The sequence below is a fragment of the Hyperolius riggenbachi genome, chromosome 3, assembly GCF_040937935.1.
Source record: "Hyperolius riggenbachi isolate aHypRig1 chromosome 3, aHypRig1.pri, whole genome shotgun sequence".
In the NCBI taxonomy this organism is placed as follows: domain Eukaryota; kingdom Metazoa; phylum Chordata; class Amphibia; order Anura; family Hyperoliidae; genus Hyperolius; species Hyperolius riggenbachi.
Genome location: NC_090648.1, coordinates 220,151,298 through 220,174,789, shown reverse-complemented (window position 1 = coordinate 220,174,789; position 23,492 = coordinate 220,151,298). Strand labels below are relative to the sequence as shown.

The 23,492-nt window shown below is 41.7% G+C and overlaps 1 protein-coding gene across 2 annotated transcripts; it reads right to left on the bottom strand.

Moving 5' to 3' along the window:
- Positions 1-8,816: 8,816 nt before the first annotated feature.
- Positions 8,817-16,111, bottom strand: LOC137561311 (C2 calcium-dependent domain-containing protein 4C-like). Of its 2 annotated transcripts, none has more exons than XM_068272586.1 (2): positions 16,004-16,111; positions 8,817-10,096 (listed from the first exon to the last, which is right to left on the bottom strand). In XM_068272586.1, the coding sequence occupies exon 2, from the start codon at positions 10,029-10,031 to the stop codon at positions 8,883-8,885; it is 1,149 nt and encodes a 382-aa protein (XP_068128687.1). In that variant the 5' UTR covers positions 10,032-10,096; positions 16,004-16,111; the 3' UTR covers positions 8,817-8,882. The 2 variants fall into 2 exon arrangements, with proteins under 2 accessions (XP_068128687.1, XP_068128689.1); XM_068272588.1 differs by lacking the exon at positions 16,004-16,111 and adding an exon at positions 15,519-15,587.
- Positions 16,112-23,492: the final 7,381 nt, after the last annotated feature.

Sequence of the window (23,492 nt, the reverse complement as noted above, 5' to 3'; positions counted from 1 at the left end):
CAAATTGCTGCCATTCTTGCACTGTTAATGGCACAAGCCCCAAACCTGGTACAGTTGGTCATTGGGTCACTGGGATTCAAATTCAGAAAAGGGGGCAGAGCCACAAACAGCCAATCAGATTTGTTTCATTTCACTGGGAAAATGCAAACCTCACAAACTTGGTCATCGATTGACTGTGTGTCCAGGTTATAAAAAAATGGGCAGAGCCAAATACAAATTTCACTGGTAAAATATAAACTGCAGCCATTCTTACACTGCTAATGGAGGGTTCTCAAAACTTGCCCAGATGGTCACTGGGTGAATGAGATTAATATTCAGGGAAATGGGTGGAGCCTATAATAGCCAATCAAAATTTGCCTGTTGATTTTCAAGGGTAATATATAAATTGCTGCCATTTTTACACTGTTAATAGAAGAGGCCTCAAACCTGCTACAGTTGGTCATTGGGTGACTGGGGTTCAAATGCTGGAGAGGGGCGGAGCCACAAACAGTCAACCTGATTTGTTTAATTTCTATGGGTCAGGGTTAGCGAAAGTGGGTGGAGCCGACACTAGCCAAATACATACCCGGGCAACGCCGGGTCATCAGCTAGTATATATATATATAAATATATATATATATATATATATATATATATATATATATATATATATATGTATATATATATATATATATATATATATATATATATATGTATATATATATATATATATATATATATATATATATCATTGCTACTGTACAATTGTCAGTTTGTACATATCCATGTCTTGTATGTTGCTATTATATATATCATGATCTGTGCAATCTTGTCCTGCTTACTTGTTGTATATAGTGTCTGGGTTATCGGTACACTGCGTGTGTATGTATGTATATATGTATGTAAATTGCACCTTGTAAATAAAACACGTTTTCACCTTCAAATTCAACTGTTGCAGACCTTAGTATTTCCATTGAAGTGATCTCTCATTGCTGTTATGTCTAGATAAGGATCTGCCTGCGCAGATACTTACAGAAACCTTCAAATTCACCCTTTTTCAAAGCCCCCTATAAGTTGTCCCCTCTATACATTTTCTAACTCATTTCCAGATACCATCTTACCCATAAACTTTGCTCTTTACATGACACCTTCCTATCCTTCATTCTGATCATCTCCTCTCATTTTTGCATTCAGGATTTCTAATGAGTTTCTCTCTTCCTTTACAACTCTTGTCAATATCTTGTCTGTCATACTTCAAGGCGTGAATACTTCAAATACACCCTTAAAACTCAGACAAGGGTACAATATGGCATAGTTCCCATTCAAAAACATAACATCTGCACCATAATTCAAAACACATTGCCTCATCTACTAGCCCCTCTGTCACCTTACCTAGTATTTCCAGCCCATTTCCCATTAGATTGTAAGCTTGCAAGGGCAGGATCCTTCCTCCGTATGTCTCCTACCTGATCACGCACCTCCATTACCGTACACCCATCCTATGGATCTGAGACTTGCCTAATCTCCATGCTCCCATCCAGTGACTGACTAAGCATTGTCTTGTACTCATACTGTGCTATGTGATCTGGTTTGCATGTATTCCTGGAAACCCAGGGCCCTTCTGAAGTCGCAGGGACTATACCCATGTAGTTATGACTGGTCCTTTTATTAGTGTTTCTCTTCTCTGCGGTACTTTTCTATCAATCAAAATTGTACCTGTATTGCTGGATATTATAATACCATTTCTGCTTTTGCTGTTGGATATTCCATTTGTACTGTGCATTAAACAAACATGAATTTATGGTCCTAGTATTGTCTGTGTCGAAATTCTGTAAAGCATCAAAGAAATAAAAACAAATAATAACAAGAATACATTTGTATTCACCAACATGAAGCCTTCAGTACTCAGGAAGGCTGAACAGCAGTCCCTAGTTACTCTTCAGTGTTGTGAGGACACCTTCAGGTCTTCTGTTAAATTACAACATTGAAACCAACCAGATTTTCTTGAGCCAAGGATCATGTTTGACACAAGCCTTTTGTTTATTTGTATATTATTTTACACATATATGGCACTTGCACATATTCTACAGTGCTTGGCAGATAACTTGGTATCTAAATACCACTTACACTTTGCATCACCAGGGTCCAGACAATACATTACCTGCATGAAGTCTATAAGCTCATTTTGTGTTTATGTCGATTTCCTCTGGATGCTTTGATATTCTTTCACTTCTTAAAACATGCCAGTTGTTGGCATCAGCTGTGATCTCCACTAAGAGATAATATAGATTGCCAATTGTCCCCTACACACTGTGATTGTTCCATGGTAAAAATTGAACTTTAAAAGACACTAAAAACTTTCCTGATGATTTATAATACTGTTATATAATATAGAATTATATTAATATTTCATAAAAAATCATAAAAGACAGGTGCATGAGCTCCTGTACAATTGCATTTCCATGCTGCATGATCCCATACTCTTCATACGATAATGAAGGAAACTGACACTGAAGTAATATAAAGAGACTGCATTATTTCCATAAGATTTTGTATTCTGAGTTTTGGCTCAGGATTCACCATTTCCAAGCTCAAATACAAAAGTCAGAAAATTTTTTTTTTGTTAGTTTGCTAAATTTGCACTGCAGCGTATGGCTTTGACTTTCTGAGTTAATTGTGAAACACCCATACATGCTATTAACACCAAATTTGCTATGTATATCTGGGTCTCTTGGGGGACCATGTCAATTGTTTTTCTTTTTTTCTGGTTGGTTTTAAAGATCTTGAAGTTTTTGAAAAAAAAGTGATTCTAAAGTTTTGGTAGGCAAACGTGTTTATAAACCTGCGAAATGCCATACTCCTTCCGGTTTGATCTCAGCTTCCATTTACTTTAATAATTAAAAAATGAACAATGAGGGATTCACCCTGTTAACCTGTTCTCCTTCATGCATGCTGTTATACCTAGAGTTGAGCTGTATACTAGCCTCATGGACTATAACATGTGGGGCGAGAGCTCTGTAAGACAGCATCAGCAAAAACATCTCCCTCTTCTACAAATCCATGTTCATGGCAAGGACACCCTGTACTCAGGGAGGTAGATGTCCTGGTGGAAACTGGAAGCCCCTTTCGTAATAAAAAAAAATAGAAGTTTGCCTTCTGTAAACAGAAGGTATATGTGCTTATTCAGGTTGAAGTGAGCATATGAAGTCTCCCACAGTACATCACTGCTGAATACGCAGATTCTTTTTTATTAATTAGTATTTATATAGTGCTGGCATCTTCTGCAGCGCTGTACAGAATACAGAGTATATTGTCTTGTCACTTAACTCGTCCTTTTGTTGTCCCTGATAGCTAAACACACATCCAGAACCACTGGAATACAAGGACGTGTCAACTTGTTAATTGCACAGAGCCACAGGGAGACCTCCAGATGTCCATTCCCGATTTTCAAGTAAGTAGGTAAAGGGGGTAATTTTTGACCCATTACCTATTTAGAAGAAAGCAGTAAAAGTAGTACATTTTATTATAGTAAAAAAACATTTTTTTTTTACATGTTCCCACTAGAGACTTTCAATAGGAAGCAGGGGACGCACCCATATACAGGGACTGGTGTCCCCAAGTTGTCTGTCTCCACACCACTGTGACTGCAAAGTTCATGTCTGCAATGTAGGACAGGCACTGCCAATAAAAAAGTAGAAAAATGTATTGGTCAGTGATTATATGATTTTATGTTAGCAGTCATAGATGTAGATGGAGAGAGCCTAGAGAAGTAGGCCTAGGCACTGAGTCAGGATGTGAATACAGAAGGACAAATGATATATCTACATGTTCCAGCATGCTTTGTATGCTATACAGTACACTGCGGAGACGTGTGGTGGGATACATTTATGGACAGGTTGTTTTTTTTTTTTTATAAACAAACATTACAGGAGTTTCTGAAAAAGGCCAATTTTTATATACTGCCTATACATTTACAGACAGTTGGCAATCCCGGCAAGAGGCAGCATGACATAGTCTACGCAGTGCTACAGACGCTTTCAGGCTGGTGTGGCTTAGCAACTAGGACATTAACCTGGTAACCAGGTGACATGGAGAATGAGGGCAAAGTACAGCAGCAGCAATGACAAGCTGGGTCCTGGCCAGGCAAGCAGAATTAGTATATTAAATTTGTAGGGGATAAGACAAGACTAAATCAATTCCTGCTTGGCTTCCCTGGGAAAAAGGAAAGGATGGGGCGAGAGGGATGAGAAGCGTCCAAATTCAAGTCGACTATGCAGCAGTCATTGTCACTCATTCAGGCCCTGATTCAGTTAACTTTTCTTCAGAGTTTTGTCACAGAAGATGTGTTCACACCAAATGAGTGTTCAAAATAAGTTGTCCCAGATTTACTTAAACTGTACCTGTAGGGAAAAAAGTGGCCCAAAGATGTACTCACCTCAATAGAGGGAAGCTGTAACAAACATGGAAGAGACAGCTGCGGTGAACAGCGATACCACCGCAGCTGCCTCCATCTCCCTGCCTAGCGATCTATCCGTGCCTCGGGCGTCTAGCACGCCGAGGACGGGTTTGTCAGCAGCACATAGGGTCACATTGTTGCGTGCGCGCGCGCACAGACGGGACCTTTATGCGGGGAGGAGGCACGTCAGCTGACCAGCCGTTCGGCTGACGTCAGAGGAGACGCTCGCCGCTCCTCATTGGTTGATGGGAGTGGGCGTGCCGAAGGGGTCTCCTCTGCTTCTTAAGCCTTGCTGAATCACTCGCAACTTGTCTGCTGTTGCGAATACTTCGTGTTAGCGCTCAGACCTTAGATAGATCCGGTGTGCTTTGATCCGGGAGGAAATCGGGGATTCCACACAGTGATAGGATTTGTTTGATAGCTATAATTATAATCGAAATACTGTATACTAGCTGACCCGTGGCGTAGCATACGCCGCATAAGAGGGTAGAGGGCAGAAAGGGGGTTATTGGGCACAGCGGCGGGAGAGGGGTAGGACCCCCCCTCAACTGGGTCCCCCATGTGTGCTCTACCTCCAGCTTAAGCTCAGCAGGAAAACCTGGGTCCCCCATGTGCACTCCCCCTCCAGCTTAAGCTCAGCAGGAACCCCCTCCCCCTCACCTGGGTCCCCCACGTGCGCTCCCCCTCCTGCTTAAGCACAGTAGCAGCCGCCACTATTAGTAAGAGGCAGCAGGCGGGGATGACTCACCTCTTCCGTGTTCCATCGTGCGTTCCACTGTCTTCACTTCCTTCAATGCCGCACACTGTATTGGTGTAATTTGCCTTTTTAAAACAGAAGGAAATCTGCAATAATTCAGCTATAAGTGAACATTTGTGGTTACCCACAATGCACTGCTACTAAATATGCAAATTACCCCTTTTCCCCCTTGGTAAGCCAAGCAAGCATCCAGAGCTGCTGGTGTATAGCAAGCATATTTTCAGCCTGTTTCAGACTTTTGGTCCTCATCAGTACATGGCAGGGATTTATACGGCTGTAAGAGATAGGGCTTGGACCAGTACAACAGAGTAACCAAGCAGCTCAGGGTGACCCAAACCACTCGGAATGTATAGGGGGGTAGAAGGGACCAAAAAGACCTCCTACTAAAAAAATCAAAGCTTGGTGTAATTTGCCTTACTAAAACAGAAGAAAATCTGCAATAATTCAGCTATAAGTGAACATTTGTGATTACCCACAATGCAACACTACTAAATATGCAAATTATTCCTTTTCACCCTTGGTAAGTCAAGCAAGCCTATAGCTTTAACACAGTCATATCAAACCCACATGTGACAGCCCATTTCAGATGTTTGGTCCTCATCAGTACATAGCAGGGATTAATAAGGCTGTATGAGATAGGGCTTGGACCAGTACAACAGAGTAACCAAGCAGCTCAGGGTGACCCAAACTACTAAGAATTTATAGGAGGATAAAAGAGACCAAAAAGCCCTCCTACTAAAAAAAGCAAAGCTTGGTGCAATTTTCCTTCTTAAAACAGAAACAAATCTGCAATAATTCAGCTATAAGTGAACATTTGTGGTTACCCACAATGCACTGCTATTGAATATGCAAATTATCCCTCTTTGCCCTTGGTTTTATATGACACTACTTCTTCTTCTAGCTTGGACCAGCCCCTTCTTCTTGCTTGGACTGGCCCTGGGGGCAGGACGCTACTTCTTCTTCTTGCTTGAAGGTTGAGGCACTTACTCTATTATATATATAGATTATCTGTGTATGACTCTTGCTCGTTCTGACTACTCTTACGCTCAGTGATTCTGTACTTCTGCCCATCTGATCTTGCTGCGACTCTGCCTGTTAAAACCTTCTTGCCTTTGCCTTCTGATTTTGTACCGTGTCTGTCTGTCTGTTGCCAACTCGATTAGTCTGACCACTCTATTCTCACCAGAGGGCCCTTACCTCCGGTGAGGGGCTCTGTACTGTTAGTGCCCACCAGCTCCTCTGGTGAGGTATAGCTAAACCTATCAGTACTACTGTTGCACCAAGCACTATACTTTGCTATCACATTAGCTGTCTGGTATACTTGTATTATTTGTGATTCTGCAGATCACCATATAATCAGGTATATATCTGTATTATAGGTGATACTGCAGATCACCTAATAATCAGAACTCTGTTACTTGCTGACACATATTGTTACAGAAGCCTCCGCCGGGCTGCTCCAGCAATGTCCCCTCCACAAAACCATCAACAAGGGCTTGTCAATGGCTCACACATGTACAGTAGTATGGACTTGATTGGCCTACAGCAGAAAAAGCTGAGCCTGATTGGATCCATGCTACTGTGCATGGGCGGGCTGACTGTGCCTATGCAGTAGCATGGACCCGATTAACCTTAGCTTTTTTTTACTGAAGCCTGAGTGGATCCATGTTACTGCACCTGTCCGTGAGCATCAGGTGTCTTAACGCTGTAAGGGCCTGGCGGTAGCGGACTCTGGAGAATCGATGGGCTCCCCTCTGGCAAGGTTAGTATCGGTTTTTTTTTAATTCTCACAGGTTTACTTGAAGTATGATATTACTTTGCTCAACCAATATTTTATTTGCTACGTTGTGTAAATATATTTTGTAGATAGAGTTAAAGAACTCCTGATCAGAGCCACAGCCTCAGTTAGAGCTTGTCTAGGATTTTGTATATTGCAACTGCCATTCATTTATAAAGCACCTTGGATCTTAAACAAGTATGAAAAAAACCACTTAAAAACCACTAAAATATAAAGATATTTATGGGTGTATTATGTAGCAATTTATAACGTTATATAAAAGCCTATTCTTTTTTTCCTTTATCATATTAAAATATACACATTTTCAGAGTTGCATTTGTTCACTATGGCAGGGTTCACACTTATCATTGTGAAAAGCTGAACATTTTCATGTGCGTTTTTTGTGTTAACATAGGTAGTGGAAGACGAGTGATGGAGAAGCCGGAACAGGGAACTCTCTGCATGACCTCATTAGGAGTTCTGCCGGCTGAGGTTAAAATGAGTGTGCATCTTCAAACAAAATGTTTTGGTTGAAGATGCTAATGGGTTAAATTACAGCTGCAGAAAGGGTTCTTCATTGTGAGATATGTGAAAATGAGGAATACTCTTCCATCTAAACCAGCTATAGCAGTTAGTTAGTTAGTCAGTTAGTTAGTTAGTTAGTTAGTTAGAGAGACAGACTGATTTACTAAGGTCCTACATGACTGAAGAACAACTATTATCTTGCAGACCTGATTTGTGTTAAATTTTAGCTTGTATTTAGTGGCATAGAGCTTGGGTAGCTAGTGTTTGTGATTGCAGTCACATGTTCACACCTGCAGGAAATATATTTTTTCTCTTTGATTTCGCTATCCTAGAATTATTTAAAAATAAGCCAGGTTTGTAAGATTACTTATGTTCACCAATCATCTCCAACTTTGGAGGAGTTTACTATATTCAGCCCTTTATTATAAGCTGAAACTCCTGTTGTCAGTCTTTGGAAAAACAGAACAGACTGGACGAAAAGATCTAGTCCATCTGATACCATTCCATCCTTGTACGGCTGGATTGGGGACACATTTCTATAAAAAGTTGAGTACTGTATATACTTGCGTATAAGCCTAATTTTTCAGCATAAATAACGTGCTGAAAAATTACCCCCTCGGCTTTTATGCGAGTCAGTGGAGCAAAACAGATGGTGGAGCAGGTTTTGTTAATGGCAGAGAAGCGTAAGGATTGTGCACTAGTGATCTTGCTCTTACTAGCTTGTGCCCTGCTGTGTCCATGCCCCCTATCCCCTGTAACATGGTGTGCAGAGTGCGCTGCTCAAGACTACCTGTGTCCCCTGGCTTGTGGAGCACAGCGTGCAAGCAGTGCCACTGTGTGTGGCAATAGCTGTGTCTCATATCTATGATGCCATCTAGTGGCTTCTTGAGACACAGCTGTATGATCTTGGGGCACATCTGGCTATGGGGAGGAAGGCTGCCTTGTACTGGGGGAACATCTGGCTACTGTGGAGGTGGCTATATTGTGGAGAGGGTTTATACGCAAGTCAATCACTTTTTCCTGGTTTCTGAGGGAAAAGTGGGTACCCCGGCTTATACACAGGTCGGCTTAATATGCAAGTATATACAGTACTTGTTGATACTAGTATCACTATATTACAACAAGGCCTATTTGTCAGTGGGACAGGAGGGCAATCTACTTAACAAAGACACCAATATATCTTCACAACAGTATTATAAGTAGCAATAAACTTAACAGTGATTTTAATCCTGTTCCACTTAACGCAAAAATTCAAATAACTGTATTAGAGTCCCACTTAAAACTTGTATTGAAAATGTACAGAGAAAACATGCACACAGTAGCAGTGTATGGAACATATTTTTATTTGATGTTCATTTGGTGCAAACCAAAAAAATAATGAGCATGTGTTACAACACTAAAACACTAAGAAGATGAAGTTTGCACTTCCCAAGAATGGTTTCTCTTCTTACACCAGATCCTTTATTTAGTGCTTTAATTTTCAGAGTTTTCTGGAGAAGATCGTGGGCATTCAGGCCCTCAAAATAGAAATCTTCATTGAAAATTGGGTTACGGCTTCCTCTGATCAGGGTACTTCTTTGCTTTTGGCTTTTTCCTGGTACTACTGACAAAGAAATGCAACAACTAATATGTTTTGGGTCTACAGACTGCCTGTAAAGTCCCTCTGCACTGACAAGTCGAATATGGAGCCTCAAGCATTCGGATCGGTATTCAGTGGACAGACGCAATATTCCGCCTGTGTCCAACTTTAAAGTATTATCCATAGGAAACTGCCTAGGAGATAAAAACAGGCCAGTATGGGAAAGTGCATGGGGTGTCTGAGCCCAGTCTTGGGATGTTCTTCTGGTGACAGAAGGACTGCTGTCTGTTGAGCTGTCTTCATCAGTGGAGACTGAATTGTGTCTTTGAGAAGATTTAAATCCAACCTTTAAGCCCTTGGAGAAAATTTTGTCCTGGTTAAATGCTTTTAACAGTGTCATAGGAAGAGATCTTTGAAGAAGAGGAGAGCTCAGTGGTGTTGACTCAGTGGAGGATATTGTGTCGCTATCTATAGTACCAGAACGATGTAGTGTACTCAGCTTTGTTGAGATGTTACTCTGAGAAGTTGATTTTCGGCAAGAGACAGTGTTAGATCGAGGTAGCAGAATAAGTGGATTGGCAAGGTCATTGTGAAATATTGATTCTTTTCTTCTTGTGTTGGGGCTTTCCAATAGTGTGCAGAAACCATAACAGGTGTGTGCTTTTAAAAGGTGGGGTAGAGACAGAGCTGCCTGTGATTGAGGATCAGCATTAGTATCAGTGGATTCTGCAACACTGTCCACCTGTATGGTATGTGCATCAAAGGAACAAGGCTTTATTGTTTCAAATACTAAACCATTGAGGTCAGGAATGGATTCCCACTGAGGAATCACTTTCAGCTCTTTCTGAACTTGCCGTCTTGGAGGTATACAAAATTCAGGTATTCGATCTGGTGTTAATATATTTGTGAATATAGGAGGATGATGTTGTGGGGTTTGTTTTCCAACCATTGTCTGCATATATCTTGTGGCCAAGAAATATTCAGTGACATCGGCATGTACAGTACAGAAGAGAGTTGGACATGCTAAAACAAATAAAAGACATAAAAATTAATATATGCAAAAATGAGCTATTAACTTTATCAATAATATATTTTAAGAACAATTAAACAATGTTTGGCCATATTTACAGTAGACCACTGTTATTTCTGCACACCAGGCTCACCAAAAGTATGTTCAATGTAAATTCATACTTAACATAAGCTGCATAAGGGAGTAGCCTTTGCAATGGCACTGGGCCCAAAACTGCAGAGAGGCCAACTACCTTCCCTTTGATACAGGATCCATCCTCTAGAACAGATTTTGTTGTGGCCGCACTTGTTATATGTGGGAGATGGTGACCCACTTGTTATCCGATCCCTGGCAATGGGCCTTCCAGGCTGTGGGGATCACCAAGGGGAAATGAGGAATGGGGTGTGAATCCAGGGAAGCGCCATTTTTTTTGCTGGGGGCCTCATGATTTGTAGTTATGTATAAATTATTAAAAATGCAGGTAAATACCTTTATTATAAAGGAAAGAGTGGCTGTCACAGGACTGCGGCATGTCTTTTGCTGTCCCTCAATGACAATCTAGCTCTCATTTACAGACTGAAGGGTGTCCGCACAGTATCCTACAAATCAAGTTCCTTTATTATGGACGTATCCAAACAAGCTCACACATCATGTAGCTGACATGTTTCGAACCAACGGGTTCTTACTCATAGCTCATTTACAGACTACAAGAGCCTGACGTCCAAACTACTTTTCTGGCCATTTTGGTGCCCCAGAAAAAAAACCTTTCGCCTCTCCAAGCCTAGTGAATAGGAAGATCGTAGACTACATTTTTTTTTTATTTGAAGCATCAATAGCAAACTAATTGTTATTGAACTGGTTATATACTGTACAGAATTATTTTTTTCTTCGAATGATGTTGTTTCTCAAAATTCCATAAAGGATACACAAAATATTACCAGGTCAGATACACCTAACAGGCTTAAAGAAGAAACTTTCCTTTAATTGTAATTAGGGGTGGGTAGACACTTTATAAAATCATGATACTGTTTATTATGTACAGTAAAAGAGATTGATCACAAATATGATGTTTAGGGGGATATTTTGAGATGTATGTATAATTCTAATAATGCTCATCCTTAGCCTGACTGACCTTTATTTCGTTCCTTGTTTTGCGTATAGGATTTGAACAATCAACTATGATGAGAGGAAAGACACCTGACTGCTGCAGATTCAGTTGAATATTTATTTGTGCTGTGTAGAAATGCAAACATTACGTGGAGATCAATTGAAAAGGCATAATCAAGTGGCACAGTTTGCATATTGAGAGTCCAGAGGTGGGTCTCAAACAGCAGGTGCGGGCACAGGTAGCCTGACACCCATTTCGCGCACATTGTGCCGACCTCCACACACCTTCTTTTATATAGGATTTGAACAATGGTGTATAACCTACTACAGCTATCATTCATAAAGCATTCCCGCATGCGGTAATGCTGAAAACAGCTGACTTTACCGAGCACTTAGCAAAATGTCCATTCATAAAAGCTGTTACCGCATGAAATGCTGACATTCTCGAGCAGAGTGATAAATTACCGCCTTTAGCGGTGATTATCTCAACACATGTCACTAAATTTCAACTCATAAAGATTAGAGCAGGCAGTATCAGGACGGAGAATACCGCTCCCTTGGAAGAGGCGATAAGCATGTGGATAACATCAGATAACAGCAACAGACCTCCCAGGCAGCAGCAGCAGTGAGAGCAGAACAAAAAAGGCTTTCCAGAATATCCAGGCTGTGTTTTTTAACCTCTTAGGTACCTGTTTTCAGATATAGTTCACATCACAAAGCCTGCATGTGTAACATTTCTTGAAGTTCTTCTAAGCTGTGGCAATTAAATAGATTGTTTAGAAAGACTAATAGACAGATTCAGCGCAGATTCAGGGCAAACAGAGGCAATTAAAAAAAAAATGCACATCTAAAGGGAAGCTGGGGCTGCCTCTTTTATTGTAAGGCTGTCTCTGTACGGAGAAAATGTATCAACTCAGGCAGCTTCTCGTGTTACGCCAGCCTACCGCCAGGCTAGTTTGGGGAATCACTGCAGTGCTATCGCAACTGTAAACATTTTTATAAATGAGCACACAGAAGTCTAAAATACCGAATGCGTTATTTTCCTGCCCTAATTTTTTTTACCGAACACACTTTTATGAATGATAGCCTATGTTGTGTACACTGATTGTGTTTTATGTATGTGTGGAATTATGTGTCTTTTGTAATGGATATTGTTACAGTAACAGAATTGTGATGGTTTTAACACAACTGAATGGCCTATTACTGAACAGGAAGAATAAGGAGGATGTGTTGTTTTTTTTGTTGTTGTTTTTTTTGCTCAGAAAGACTGCAGCCTTTCATAAGAAGCTTTAGGTCTGTCTACCGGGGACTTAGATCAATGAATGGGAACTATGTTCCCATGCATTGATCTCTGGGCTAACGGGTGGCAACATGGGAGCGTGCAATCACGTGTGGGCGCACGCAACAGCGCAACAGCAGCCAATTGGACGTGACAATCACGTCCAAGTGGCTAAAATGGTTAACTGCCCACTTTTTTTTGTGATAGTGGTCCTTTAATCTGTGCTTGAAGCTGTGGTCCCAGGAGCCACCTTTCATGCAATCTGTTGACTCTCAGATACTTGGCTTCTGATCCTGTTGTGGCTTCGGGTCTGCCAAACCTCTTCCTGTCAGAGGTTCCCCCAGTTTCTGAATGCATTTTGCTAGTGTTGGGAGACTGTACTCACTGACACCTTGATTATATTTTCCAACTTTTAGGAAGAAATACCTACAGTATACTTCTAAGTGCTATGATGGTGTGCCTTTCTTCTATTGCTTATTGCCTTTTTCTTGCCATTTCTATAAGGGCCCTTTCACATTAGCTAACGTGTGCAAGAACCTGATTTATGACGCACAGTATGACGACAGGAAGTTGCCTTTTGACGCGTATCAGTGGCGCTAGTTCTAATTCACCCGACGGAAAAATGCTTGCGTCCTACGATTAAAAGCTTCCAGAGGCGTTACAGTGTAATGCTCTGGAACACTTTGTCTAAAGTGAACAGTAGCATAAAGGCATTAGACTTTCATGTTACCTTTCTTACTGCATCCTAGGTGCGTTCAAAATGGAGGGAACAGCTCCTAGTGTGAAAGGACCCAAGCAACACACTAATTTTTCAGTACAATACTGTTCAAATAATGTAAAAAAAAATATAGTATCACAGTGTGCTTCAAAACTACTTTTATGAAGACAGTGAAGGTTGTAAGTAATTAGTTAAAGTTGGGACCCCTGTATAAACTGGTAGCAATAACTTTCTAGGCTTGATCAACCTCCATTTCTGCAGAACAGCTGTAAGTTGTTATCCAATTTCCCTGCAAAAGACCATTTTGTACTGTATAGTAACCTTACCTTTTTTTTTTTCAACCTCTGGTAATTCACCACTTACTTTTTGGACATGAACTGCTTGGGTTTCAATTAAAAACAGCCAAAAAATGGGGTGTTCCAAAACTTCTTGACCGGTAGTGTATATGAATAGTCAGAGAAGATAACTTAAATGCGCACAGATAATGTAGCCAGCAGCATTGATTAGTCAGACAGAAACAACTACACTTTCTGAACTGTGATGCCGTTTAGCAGACTGCAACATTTTCATCCGAGGCATAATTAATAGCATCTCATTGACCATCTATACTGAAGAACAGCAGCAGAGATAAGGCTGGTCAGTCAATGCTAATGCTGATGTTTAGGGAGAGCTGTTCAGTCAATGCCAGTGCAGATGTTTAGATTGGGCTGTTCAGTCAATGTCAGTGCTGATGTTTAGATTGGGCTGTTCAGTCAATGTCAGTGCTGATGTTTAGGTTGGGCTGTTCAGTCAATGCCAATGCTGATGTTTAGGGAGAACTGTTCAGTCAATGCCAGTGCAGATGTTTAGATTGGGCTGTTCAGTCAATGCCAATGCTGATGTTTAGGGAGAACTGTTCAGTCAATGCCAGTGCTGATGTTTAGGTTGGGCTGTTCAGTCAGTGTAAGTGCTGATGTTTAGGTTGGGCTGTTCAGTCAATGTCAGTGCTGATGTTTAGGTTGGGCTGTTCAGTCAATGCCAATGCTGATGTTTAGGGAGAACTGTTCAGTCAATGCCAGTGCTGATGTTTAGGTTGGGCTGTTCAGTCAGTGTAAGTGCTGATGTTTAGGTTGGGCTGTTCAGTCAATGCCAGTGCTGATGTTTAGGTTGGGCTGTTCAGTCAGTGTAAGTGCTGATATTTAGGTTGGGCTGTTCAGTCAATGCCAGTGCTGATGTTTAGGTTGGGCTGTTCAGTCAATGCCAATGCTGATGTTTAGGGAGAACTGTTCAGTCAATGCCAGTGCTGATGTTTAGGTTGGGCTGTTCAGTCAATGCCAATGCTGATGTTTAGGGAGAACTGTTCAGTCAACGCCAGTGCTGATGTTTAGGTTGGGCTCTTCAGTCAGTGTAAGTGCTGATGTTTAGGGAGGGCTATTAAAGAGGAGCTGTAGGGAAAATAACATAATGAATAAAATTGCTTATTTTTTACAATATTCGTGTATAAATTATTCAATCGGTGTCTGCCCATTGTAAAAATCTTAGACCTGTCAGGTGATCTGTACGGAATGTTCGTTTACTGAGAGTTCTATTCACAGAGGGAGATATTGGTTGCTTGGCAGTTGGAAAAAAGCTGTTATTTCCCACAATGCAACAAGGTTCACATACAGCAAACTGTCAGGACTATGTCTAACATCACACTGTGGGAGGGGTTTCACCACAATATCAGCAATACTGACCATCCCTGATGATCTATTTGAGAAAAGGTGAAGATTTCTCATGGGAAAGTGGGGATCAGCTGATTGGGACGAAGTTCAATCCTTAGTTAAAGTTCCTCTTTAAGTCAATGTCATTGCTGATGTTTAGGGGGAGTTGTTCAGTCAAAGTCAATGCTGGCATGCAGGGTGAGTGAGGTGTTAAGTCAAACATAAGTTTATTTAAAAATTTGATAGAAATTATTATTAATGTCTCAGGCTTCTTGCACACTACATGCTATTCTGATTCACGATTTTACACGCGATTCCGAGTTGCGATTCTGAATTGCAATGCTGCGTTTTTTCTGCATTTTCTTCTTGTATTGATAGCATCCAGGGGAAATTGGAATCGCAAATTTTAATTGGATTTGCAATTAGCAGTGTGCAAGAGTCCTTATAATGATTATTACTGGAAATAATTATGTTGTACAGAGAAGATGAATATTAAAAATAGAAATAATCAGCTCTTAGTGTCATTGTAGTTATGCCACTATCACTTTTTTTTTTTATACCATTTCTTTCTGCATATGAGCGGACAGACATCTCAAGCCCATCTGCATATCATATTTCTTATTATGACTCACCACCAGAAATTGCCTCACCAAATTGTAAAAAAAATATCCAGGCTGCTTCAGTGGGAGACTTCACCAAAGGTCACAGAAATGAACTAAGTGGATTGTTTTTCCAATTTTTCAATAAGTTGGTAGCTCTTGCAGCTTACTGTCTCAATGGCTTTTCTATTCAAATAATAAAACAGAGATTACCTATTCTGGGACCAGGATACAAACCAACTGGGTAAAATATATTTCCTGCATTATATAATTAAACTCACTGAAAGGTCAACACATCACGTCATTTATTTAAGACACGTGCAGATTAAAAAAAAAAAAAAAAGTCATGGCTGCTTTCCAGTTATTTCACTGAACTCTGATACCTAGAAATGTTTATAGGATAGCTCACTAAAACAGCTGTTCTACTTATAAAAGAATAGACAGTCCATAGGAAAGATTTGGTTACTAAAGACAGAAATACCACATTATTGGAGTATGAACATTGTAATAAGGTATGACTGAATAAAATGACCCACCTGTCCAGACAGCAACAGCTTGTTGGTGCCATAATTGAAGTATCCCAATAAGAGGAGAGGTCAGTCTTCACAAAGGTTTTATGTTCCCTTATTAATAGGTAAAAGTGAGGATGTGACCAATCGCATGGGGCAACATTAACATATTTAACCACGTCCCCTCTTGTGGTACCATGACAGCAGCACTTTTCTTATTAACCTGTTATATACCTGTATGCTGAAACCATTCTGCAGCATCGCTATATTCAAGATAAGACTGACCTGTGTGTATTTAAGCATACATACATTCATGGAAGTGCTATAAACATAGTTAATGTCACTACCCAGCTGTATCTATGCTAACCATTACATTTTAATTAGGCTAAAGGCAGATACATTTCAGCCAAACTGTATTGCAATATATATTCACTTGGACTAGCGTGTAATATGCACTTGGAACTAATTTAATAAAAATTCTATTATTTATAGGAGATTCTGTGGCATGAGCATAGCCCACATCATATATTTAGGTAACATGTGTGGCATTCTTGTACTGGATGCTTCTTTTGTATGTCGTGCACCTTGAAGAAAACTGTAACTGCTGAAGCTGTAACATGTACTTTGGTCATCAAAGCAACCTCATCAGTCACCTTAACAACAGTGTGAAAGGAAGGTGGAAGGTGCTTATTCAGCCTGGATCTACATTTACAGAGAATAAGAGCTCAGAACAAATACTGCCCAGTGTGAATCACATCTAAGCTTGCAGTCTAAAAACAGAATGGAAAAATACAAATTTGAATTTCGTAATGGCCTTTTTTATTTTCATATTTGCTGGGTTGGAGAACAACTGAAAATTCCTACTGGGCAGCACATTTGCAGCCTCTACCCAGGTTTATCAACACATAGCAAAGATTATTGAAAGAACTGTGATGCAGGAAGCCCTTTCAACCTTTTATCCTTCATCTAGGCTGGTACAGGCCTGTAAGGTAGAGCTGATGTGTGAAAGGCTTCACTTCTGTGCAAGATGAGTCCATATGGTTCTTACCATGAGGGATGGTTTACATTGCCACAGGGGTGGGGTGGAAAAGAAAATGAGAAAATGTCCCTTCTCCCTTCTCTAAAAAAAATGGATAAAAACAAAAGACCAGTTTATCCCATACAAAAAAATGTGTGCTCCCACAGGGGCACAACTAAAAAATTCCATGTGTTCTCAGACAGATAGATAAATAGATAGTCAGTTTTGGGGCCTCTCAGCTGAGGATTGATTAAAGCGGACCCAAACTATAAAAATGTTTTAATTTCAAATATTTAGTTGCACCACTCTGACACATACAAAGATAGATAAACACTCCTTCAAGCCTATGAGCATTTCAGTGCATGCTTTTCACCCTTCTCTTTTCATTACTAGGGTTATACAGGTGGCAGCCATTAGCAATTCCTCCTTTGCTGGATACCATCTACTCCACCAGTTTGCCGGATTCTGTCCCGGAAATATGAAAGGAAGGGAGGGGTTACTCCAATAAATGTAAAATATTTTATATTTGTCATCATGCAGCTGAAAAAAGGCTGCTATTTATTATTATAATTTAGAAAATAGATGTTATTTCTGAAATCTTGTATTTTAAATTTGGGTCCACTTTAAGCACTTCCAACATTGTGGTTGCAATTCATGCCAATAGTAATTTAATATTACAAGCCATTCAAAGTACAAAAGATTTGAAGCTGTCAGGTGGTCACAAAAACAGATGATCTCATATACAGTGGCAGAGAACTGTCCTGTGGTTAAAGTAAAGCCTAGTTTGTTGATATGAACAGTTTTTAATGGCTCATACACACACTCAACAAAAGTCTTTTCAACCCAACAGTTGGATTGACTTGAGCTGCTTCTTATCAGTTGTTTGAACAACAGCAAACAACTTTTTTTTTTTTCAACAACAAACGTTTTTTGATAATTGTGCATTTAAAAAACTTTTGTTGAGCGTGTGTATGAGCCTTTGGAAGCCTAACAAAATGGCATACATAGTGGTTGTGCATGCATTTTTCAAGAAGCTATTGTGTGGTTAGTAGCATTTTTCAGGCAATTAAACCAAGCGGTTAGCTGTCTAAATAGGGGCGTAACTAGACATCACTGGGCCCCCCTGTGAAACTTTGGATGGGGCCCCCCCGCGAAACTTTGGATGGGGCCCCCCACCCCCCTCGCTTTCTGCACAGGAAGACTGAAGACCAATGTGTTTTCCCCATGCAGATAAAAATACTTAGACTTAAAGGAAACATCAGGCAATCTATGCTACCCCCAGATCTACTTACCCGGGGCTTACTCCAGCCCCTTGCAGCTGACAAGTCCCTCGTTGCAGCTCTGCTCCCGGTACATACGTACACACACAGCTGTATTATTTTACTACATGAGAGCACATGCTATATGGAGGAACAACAATGACATGCTGAACATAAGATATAGTATTTACTGTAACTTTGGCAAAACATTCAGAATGTCACTGATTGATACTGTTATTACGAGAACTTGGACTCAGTATGAGACAAAAAGCTCTCAATGAAGCCGCAACAGTCAGACATCAATCTCCACTTCATTGTGTTGTAAAAGTATTCAGAGGCCATAAAGTCATTAGCCCGTGTGATAAGAATCTAGGAATCCTTTTGCTGAAAAGGGAAAGTGTGATGATCCGCTCAGCTGGCTGCACAGGAAGACAGCTGTTTGTCCATTCCTTTAGTCTGTGGGCTGCAGGTCTCTGGAACAGAGACCTGTCTTTCCATTGCAAGTTTCTGGTCTGTTCTTTTGCTGGGGAATTTGCATACATTCGTTATGCAAATCCCCTACCTGCCTTCTTTGATGACTGGCACTATAAGAGCTTTATGTTTCCCAGAAGGCTTTGCTGGTCATTTCCCTTCCATGGTCTGTTCCTGATGGACACTGCTGGAGTGTCAGCCATTGCTATCTAGTATAGTTAATTCCTGGGGGTTGCTTTAGGCTCCCCTTCTAGCCCAGTCAGGTTGTATTATCTGTTTGTTTGTTCTGTTGCCATTGTCCTGTCCCAACGGCGGTCGACAGGAAATGGTTCTGATCTCTGTTCTTGGAGTATAGCTGGTGCAGCGGTTGCTACCAGCTATCTCTTCTGATCTGTCTCTTTGGATCGCACTAGCCACTTTTCGCTAGCGCTGTGGATCCTTCTGTTCTGTCTCCTGGGATCGCGCTAGCCACTTTTCGCTAGCGCTGTGGATCCTTCTGTTCTGTCTCCTGGGATCGCGCTAGCCACTTTTCGCTAGTGCTGTGGATCCTATCTCTCGCTTGTCCCTGTTTTCGTGTGTCTGTCTTGTCTGCTACGCTTGCTGGAGGCTCGGTGAGGTAACCGTTAAGCAAGCGCTCGCGTCCTCTGTTTCATGTTTGTCTGTTAATGGTTAGTTAGGCGTGCTTGTCTCTATTGTGCTTATCACGTGGAGACCGCGCATAACCGCATGCACTGTTGCGAATGAGTGCGGTGTTCGCGGTTAGCTAGCGTTTGTTATTTTCCGTATCTCCTCATTGTATTATTTACTGTGCCTTTGCTACCCTCGTGCCCTGTTTTGCTCAGTCTTGTGTCTCTGTCGGCAATCGCCATTCTTGCGATTGCATTCCCACTTCGTTTCCGCCGTTGTGTGTTCACCGTCGCTGGGTGGCGACTAGTTTGGTGGACACACATTTGTTCTGTCCCTTTGCTCTGTTTCTTGTGGGCTATCCAGCCCTGCCTGATCGTACCTTGTCCTGGATCTGTACAATTCCCGTCTGGCATCTGTGGCTGTGCAGCGACTGTGTTTGCCTGCACTCCACAGCGCCATCTGCCGGAGGGAATTGCCCTCTGCGGGTGCATAGCACCTAGCCTGGGTGTCCTCAAATATACGCTTGTGGAGGAAATCCGCCGCGTCAGCGCACGTCTGGTGCGCTGACCACGGTGACGATTCCGCAATCGTTACAGAAAGTCTACAACTTTTTTTTCAAAATGTGACTCCTTTGTTTCTAAGGTTGTACATCTAGTCATCAGAACTTTGCAGCAGTGAGAGACAGATTTTTTTATGAACCCTAGGGAGCAGGGACACTGTACAAATTCCAAAGTGTGTGTGATTCCTTATCTGTGTGGTGGACACATGCAGTCAATATAACAATGGTGTGAGAGCAGAATACTTTTTTTTCTCCATGCCCTTAGCTGTCAGTCTCTCAAACTTTTCCCCCCACGGGCCCCCTGTGGCTTCTGGGCCCACCTGCGGAGGCATCCCTTGCAGGGTCTATTGTTACGCCCCTGTGTCTAAATAATGCTATTAATATGCAAAATACCTCCTGGTGTACTGAATTCTTGGAGTCAAGGAAGAACGGAATAGCAATCCACATAGTTCATAACATTGGTATGGCAATTTGCAAAAGGGGAGCAGCAAAGCCTCCACCTTGTGCAATTTTCCCTTGTCCAACTTAACGTGAATCTTCAGACTAAAAATCTATTCAACAGCATTGAAAAGGCTTGGTGTTTCTTTAACAGTTTCACAGCATCAGAACTTTGTTTTTCTTACCCAAGCGGCCAGGCCTCATTTTTAGCTGCACAGAAGCTAAGCTCCACCCCATCAAAGAAAACTGCCCGGGTATTTTTCCCCTGATGCTGTGCAAAGCATGATGGGATTTCTGATGTTGTTGTTCTCCTTGCCTAGCGAGTGCAGCTGGGAGGGGTGATCAGGACATAGGACAGTTGGAACTGTGTCTCATGCTCCCTGTCACCTCCTTTCAACCAAAAAGATGTATGATAAACAGGCAGATAAAAAGAGCGAGTGCACACCATTGCCTCAAAGCTTTGTCACAATTATACCAGCGGTGCAACATCCAGATGAAAAACAGCTTATATCTATAGTAACGAAGAGAGGAAAAGAAATATCTAGGAGCTACTCGCCATGGTTTACTTCAATAAAAGTTCAACTTTTAATGCAATTCTTCCAATAAAAACTTTTTCCAAGGATAAAAGGCAAAAAAGACAGCAATACTTATCAGACAGGAGGTAGTACACAAGGTGCGGAGGCAGGTCGACGATCGTTTCGCCCCTCTATGAGGGCTTTCTCGAGACCATCTACCCCCTCTATGTGTGTCCACTCATATATACCCGAGACCACTCCCTCCCAATCAGTCACAGGCCAATGGCAGCAGCTCACCTTACCAACACACCTGTATGGTGTGAGTAGTGTCCGTCCCTCCTCCACTCAGCCAATGTACGGCTACATGTCCCCTGTACGTAGCCGGCGTTGCATCCACGCAAGCGCATAACTCGGCGAAGCGCTTTCCATGCGCGTCATCTATCCCGCGCCGCCAGCCGTCTATTGTGGCCATCAGTTGACGTCACCACGTACGCGTCACTCAGACGCGTAGACGCATAGGGACCTGGGGACGGGTTGCTGCCATCTTGTGGACATTTTACAAAATACATCCACATTACACAGATCCTAGTTTCCGAATTGATACGGATCCGCAAACCAGGGGCAAAATATCGCCACCTACTGGTCACAGAACTAATTACTAGCACACTATGAAATGATAAAGTCCATAAAGTACTGGACCCACAAATGGCTTCACGCTAATAGCCTGTGACTTGATCGGGCTTCCTAGTCCCTAGTCCTACATGAGCGGCACACACCAACAGGCACATTTACATCAAAGAAAACATTAAAAACACCGTAACAGTCATCAAAGTGTTTATACAATATGAGCTATGCCCTTAAAATTGTTGCAACACACAACAAACAATTGGTCACCCCTGTATCATGTAAAGGTGCGTACACCCGCACTATTATAAGGAACGATGGGTCCATCAGACCCTCCCGCTGGGCGGGCGTTCCAGCGATAGTACCGTAGAGCGTGCTCTACTATTGCTGGAACGCCCGCCCAGCGGGAGGGTCTGACGGACCCGTCGTTCCTTATAGTAGTGTGTGTGTGTACGCACCTTAAGAAACAAGGAATGACCAGTGCATCCTGCCTCACTCCGTATGTCTGCCTGTTCTCTGCAAGGACACCCAGAATTGGATTGGTTTGATCCAATAATGGAGTTGGACCTGGGTCCTGTGAGATCCCTCAATACATGAAACCAAAGTGCAGGACAGAACAATAGTACTCAGAAAGTGACAGTGCAAACAGTGAGAGTTAGGGCCCTTTTCCACCAGCGCGTTTGCGCTGGCTGAATCGGAAAGACGCAAACCGCTAGCGATTTTACAATCGCTACGGTTTGCTTTTTAACATAGGAATCGCGGTAGGTAATTTCCACTACCGCGTTTCGTTTTTTACGGGAACGCGAACGCGCGGCGGAGCGATATTTGCCGCGATTTTGCTATGCAGTGCAAAGCATAGCAAAATCGCGGCCGCAAACGTCGGGGAATCGCCGGTAATTGCGATTCAGCAATCGCTAGCGTTCAGCGTGAACGCTAGCGACTGCTAGTGGAAAAGGGCCCTTATGCTCATGAGAGATCACTGCAATGAGAGACAGACCCACATATAAACATTGGACAAAATAAGCTGTGCAAACAATATGCAATGGTGGCACATACCTGGGAAGAAGTGATAATAGTCCACTGCAGAAGATAGTGTGGGCTGGAAGGAGGCTGGAAATGCTCCACATGTGGCGTGGTCCATGTGACCACTTTGTCTGGAGTCGTGCTGAATTCTGGGCTGTGTACTCAAAGCACTATTTAGGCACTGGTCGTTCCCAGTATCTTACATGGTACAGGGGGGACTGACTGTTGCAACAATTTTAAGGGATTTTACAGAAAACAGATTCAGTAGATGAGCGCTGATAATGATTTTCAAGAAGATTTTTTATTAAAATAAATCATTTTTTATGTAATAAATTTTTTTTATCAAAAGGTATTATTTTTTTACAAAACGTTGTATACCTATATATTATTAAAATCTAAAAAGCTGTACAAATACAATTACATATAAAGATTGCATGTAAATATGAACTAAAACTTTTTTCTGCACACTCTAACCAAGTGAGGGTTAAAGACATATATATGTGCACTTTTTATATGTAATTTTATATGTACAGCTTCTTAGCTATCAATAAAAAAGCATCTTGGAAATCCATTAGCAGCACTCCTCTTCTACTGAAACGTTTTTCTGTACAAGATAACCAAATGAGGGTTAAAGGCTCCTCACGTTTGAGGTAGCAGCAGGTCTGACAAGTGATTTCCACCATCCCGCAGTGCCAGGGCAGTTTTTAGGCTAAATTGCACCCAGGGCGTGGGTGTAAAAATTGTGTCTCCCGTCGTGGACTCGCAAACCCATACTATGCCCCAAGTATAGGTAGTCAGGTATGGGTGCCCCCAGTATAGGTAACCAAGCATAGGTGTCCCCAGTATAGGTAGCTAGCTATAGGTGCCCCCAGTATAAGTTAGCCAGGCATAAGTGCCCCAGTATAGGTAGCCAGCTGTAGATGCCCCCAGAATAGCTAACTAGCTATAGTTGCTCCCAGTATAGGTTAGCCAGTTATCAGTG

Coding starts and splice junctions, on each gene's coding strand:
- LOC137561311 (XM_068272586.1), bottom strand. CDS start 10,031: ATGCAGACAATGGTTGGAAAACAAACCCCACAACATCATCCTCCTATA.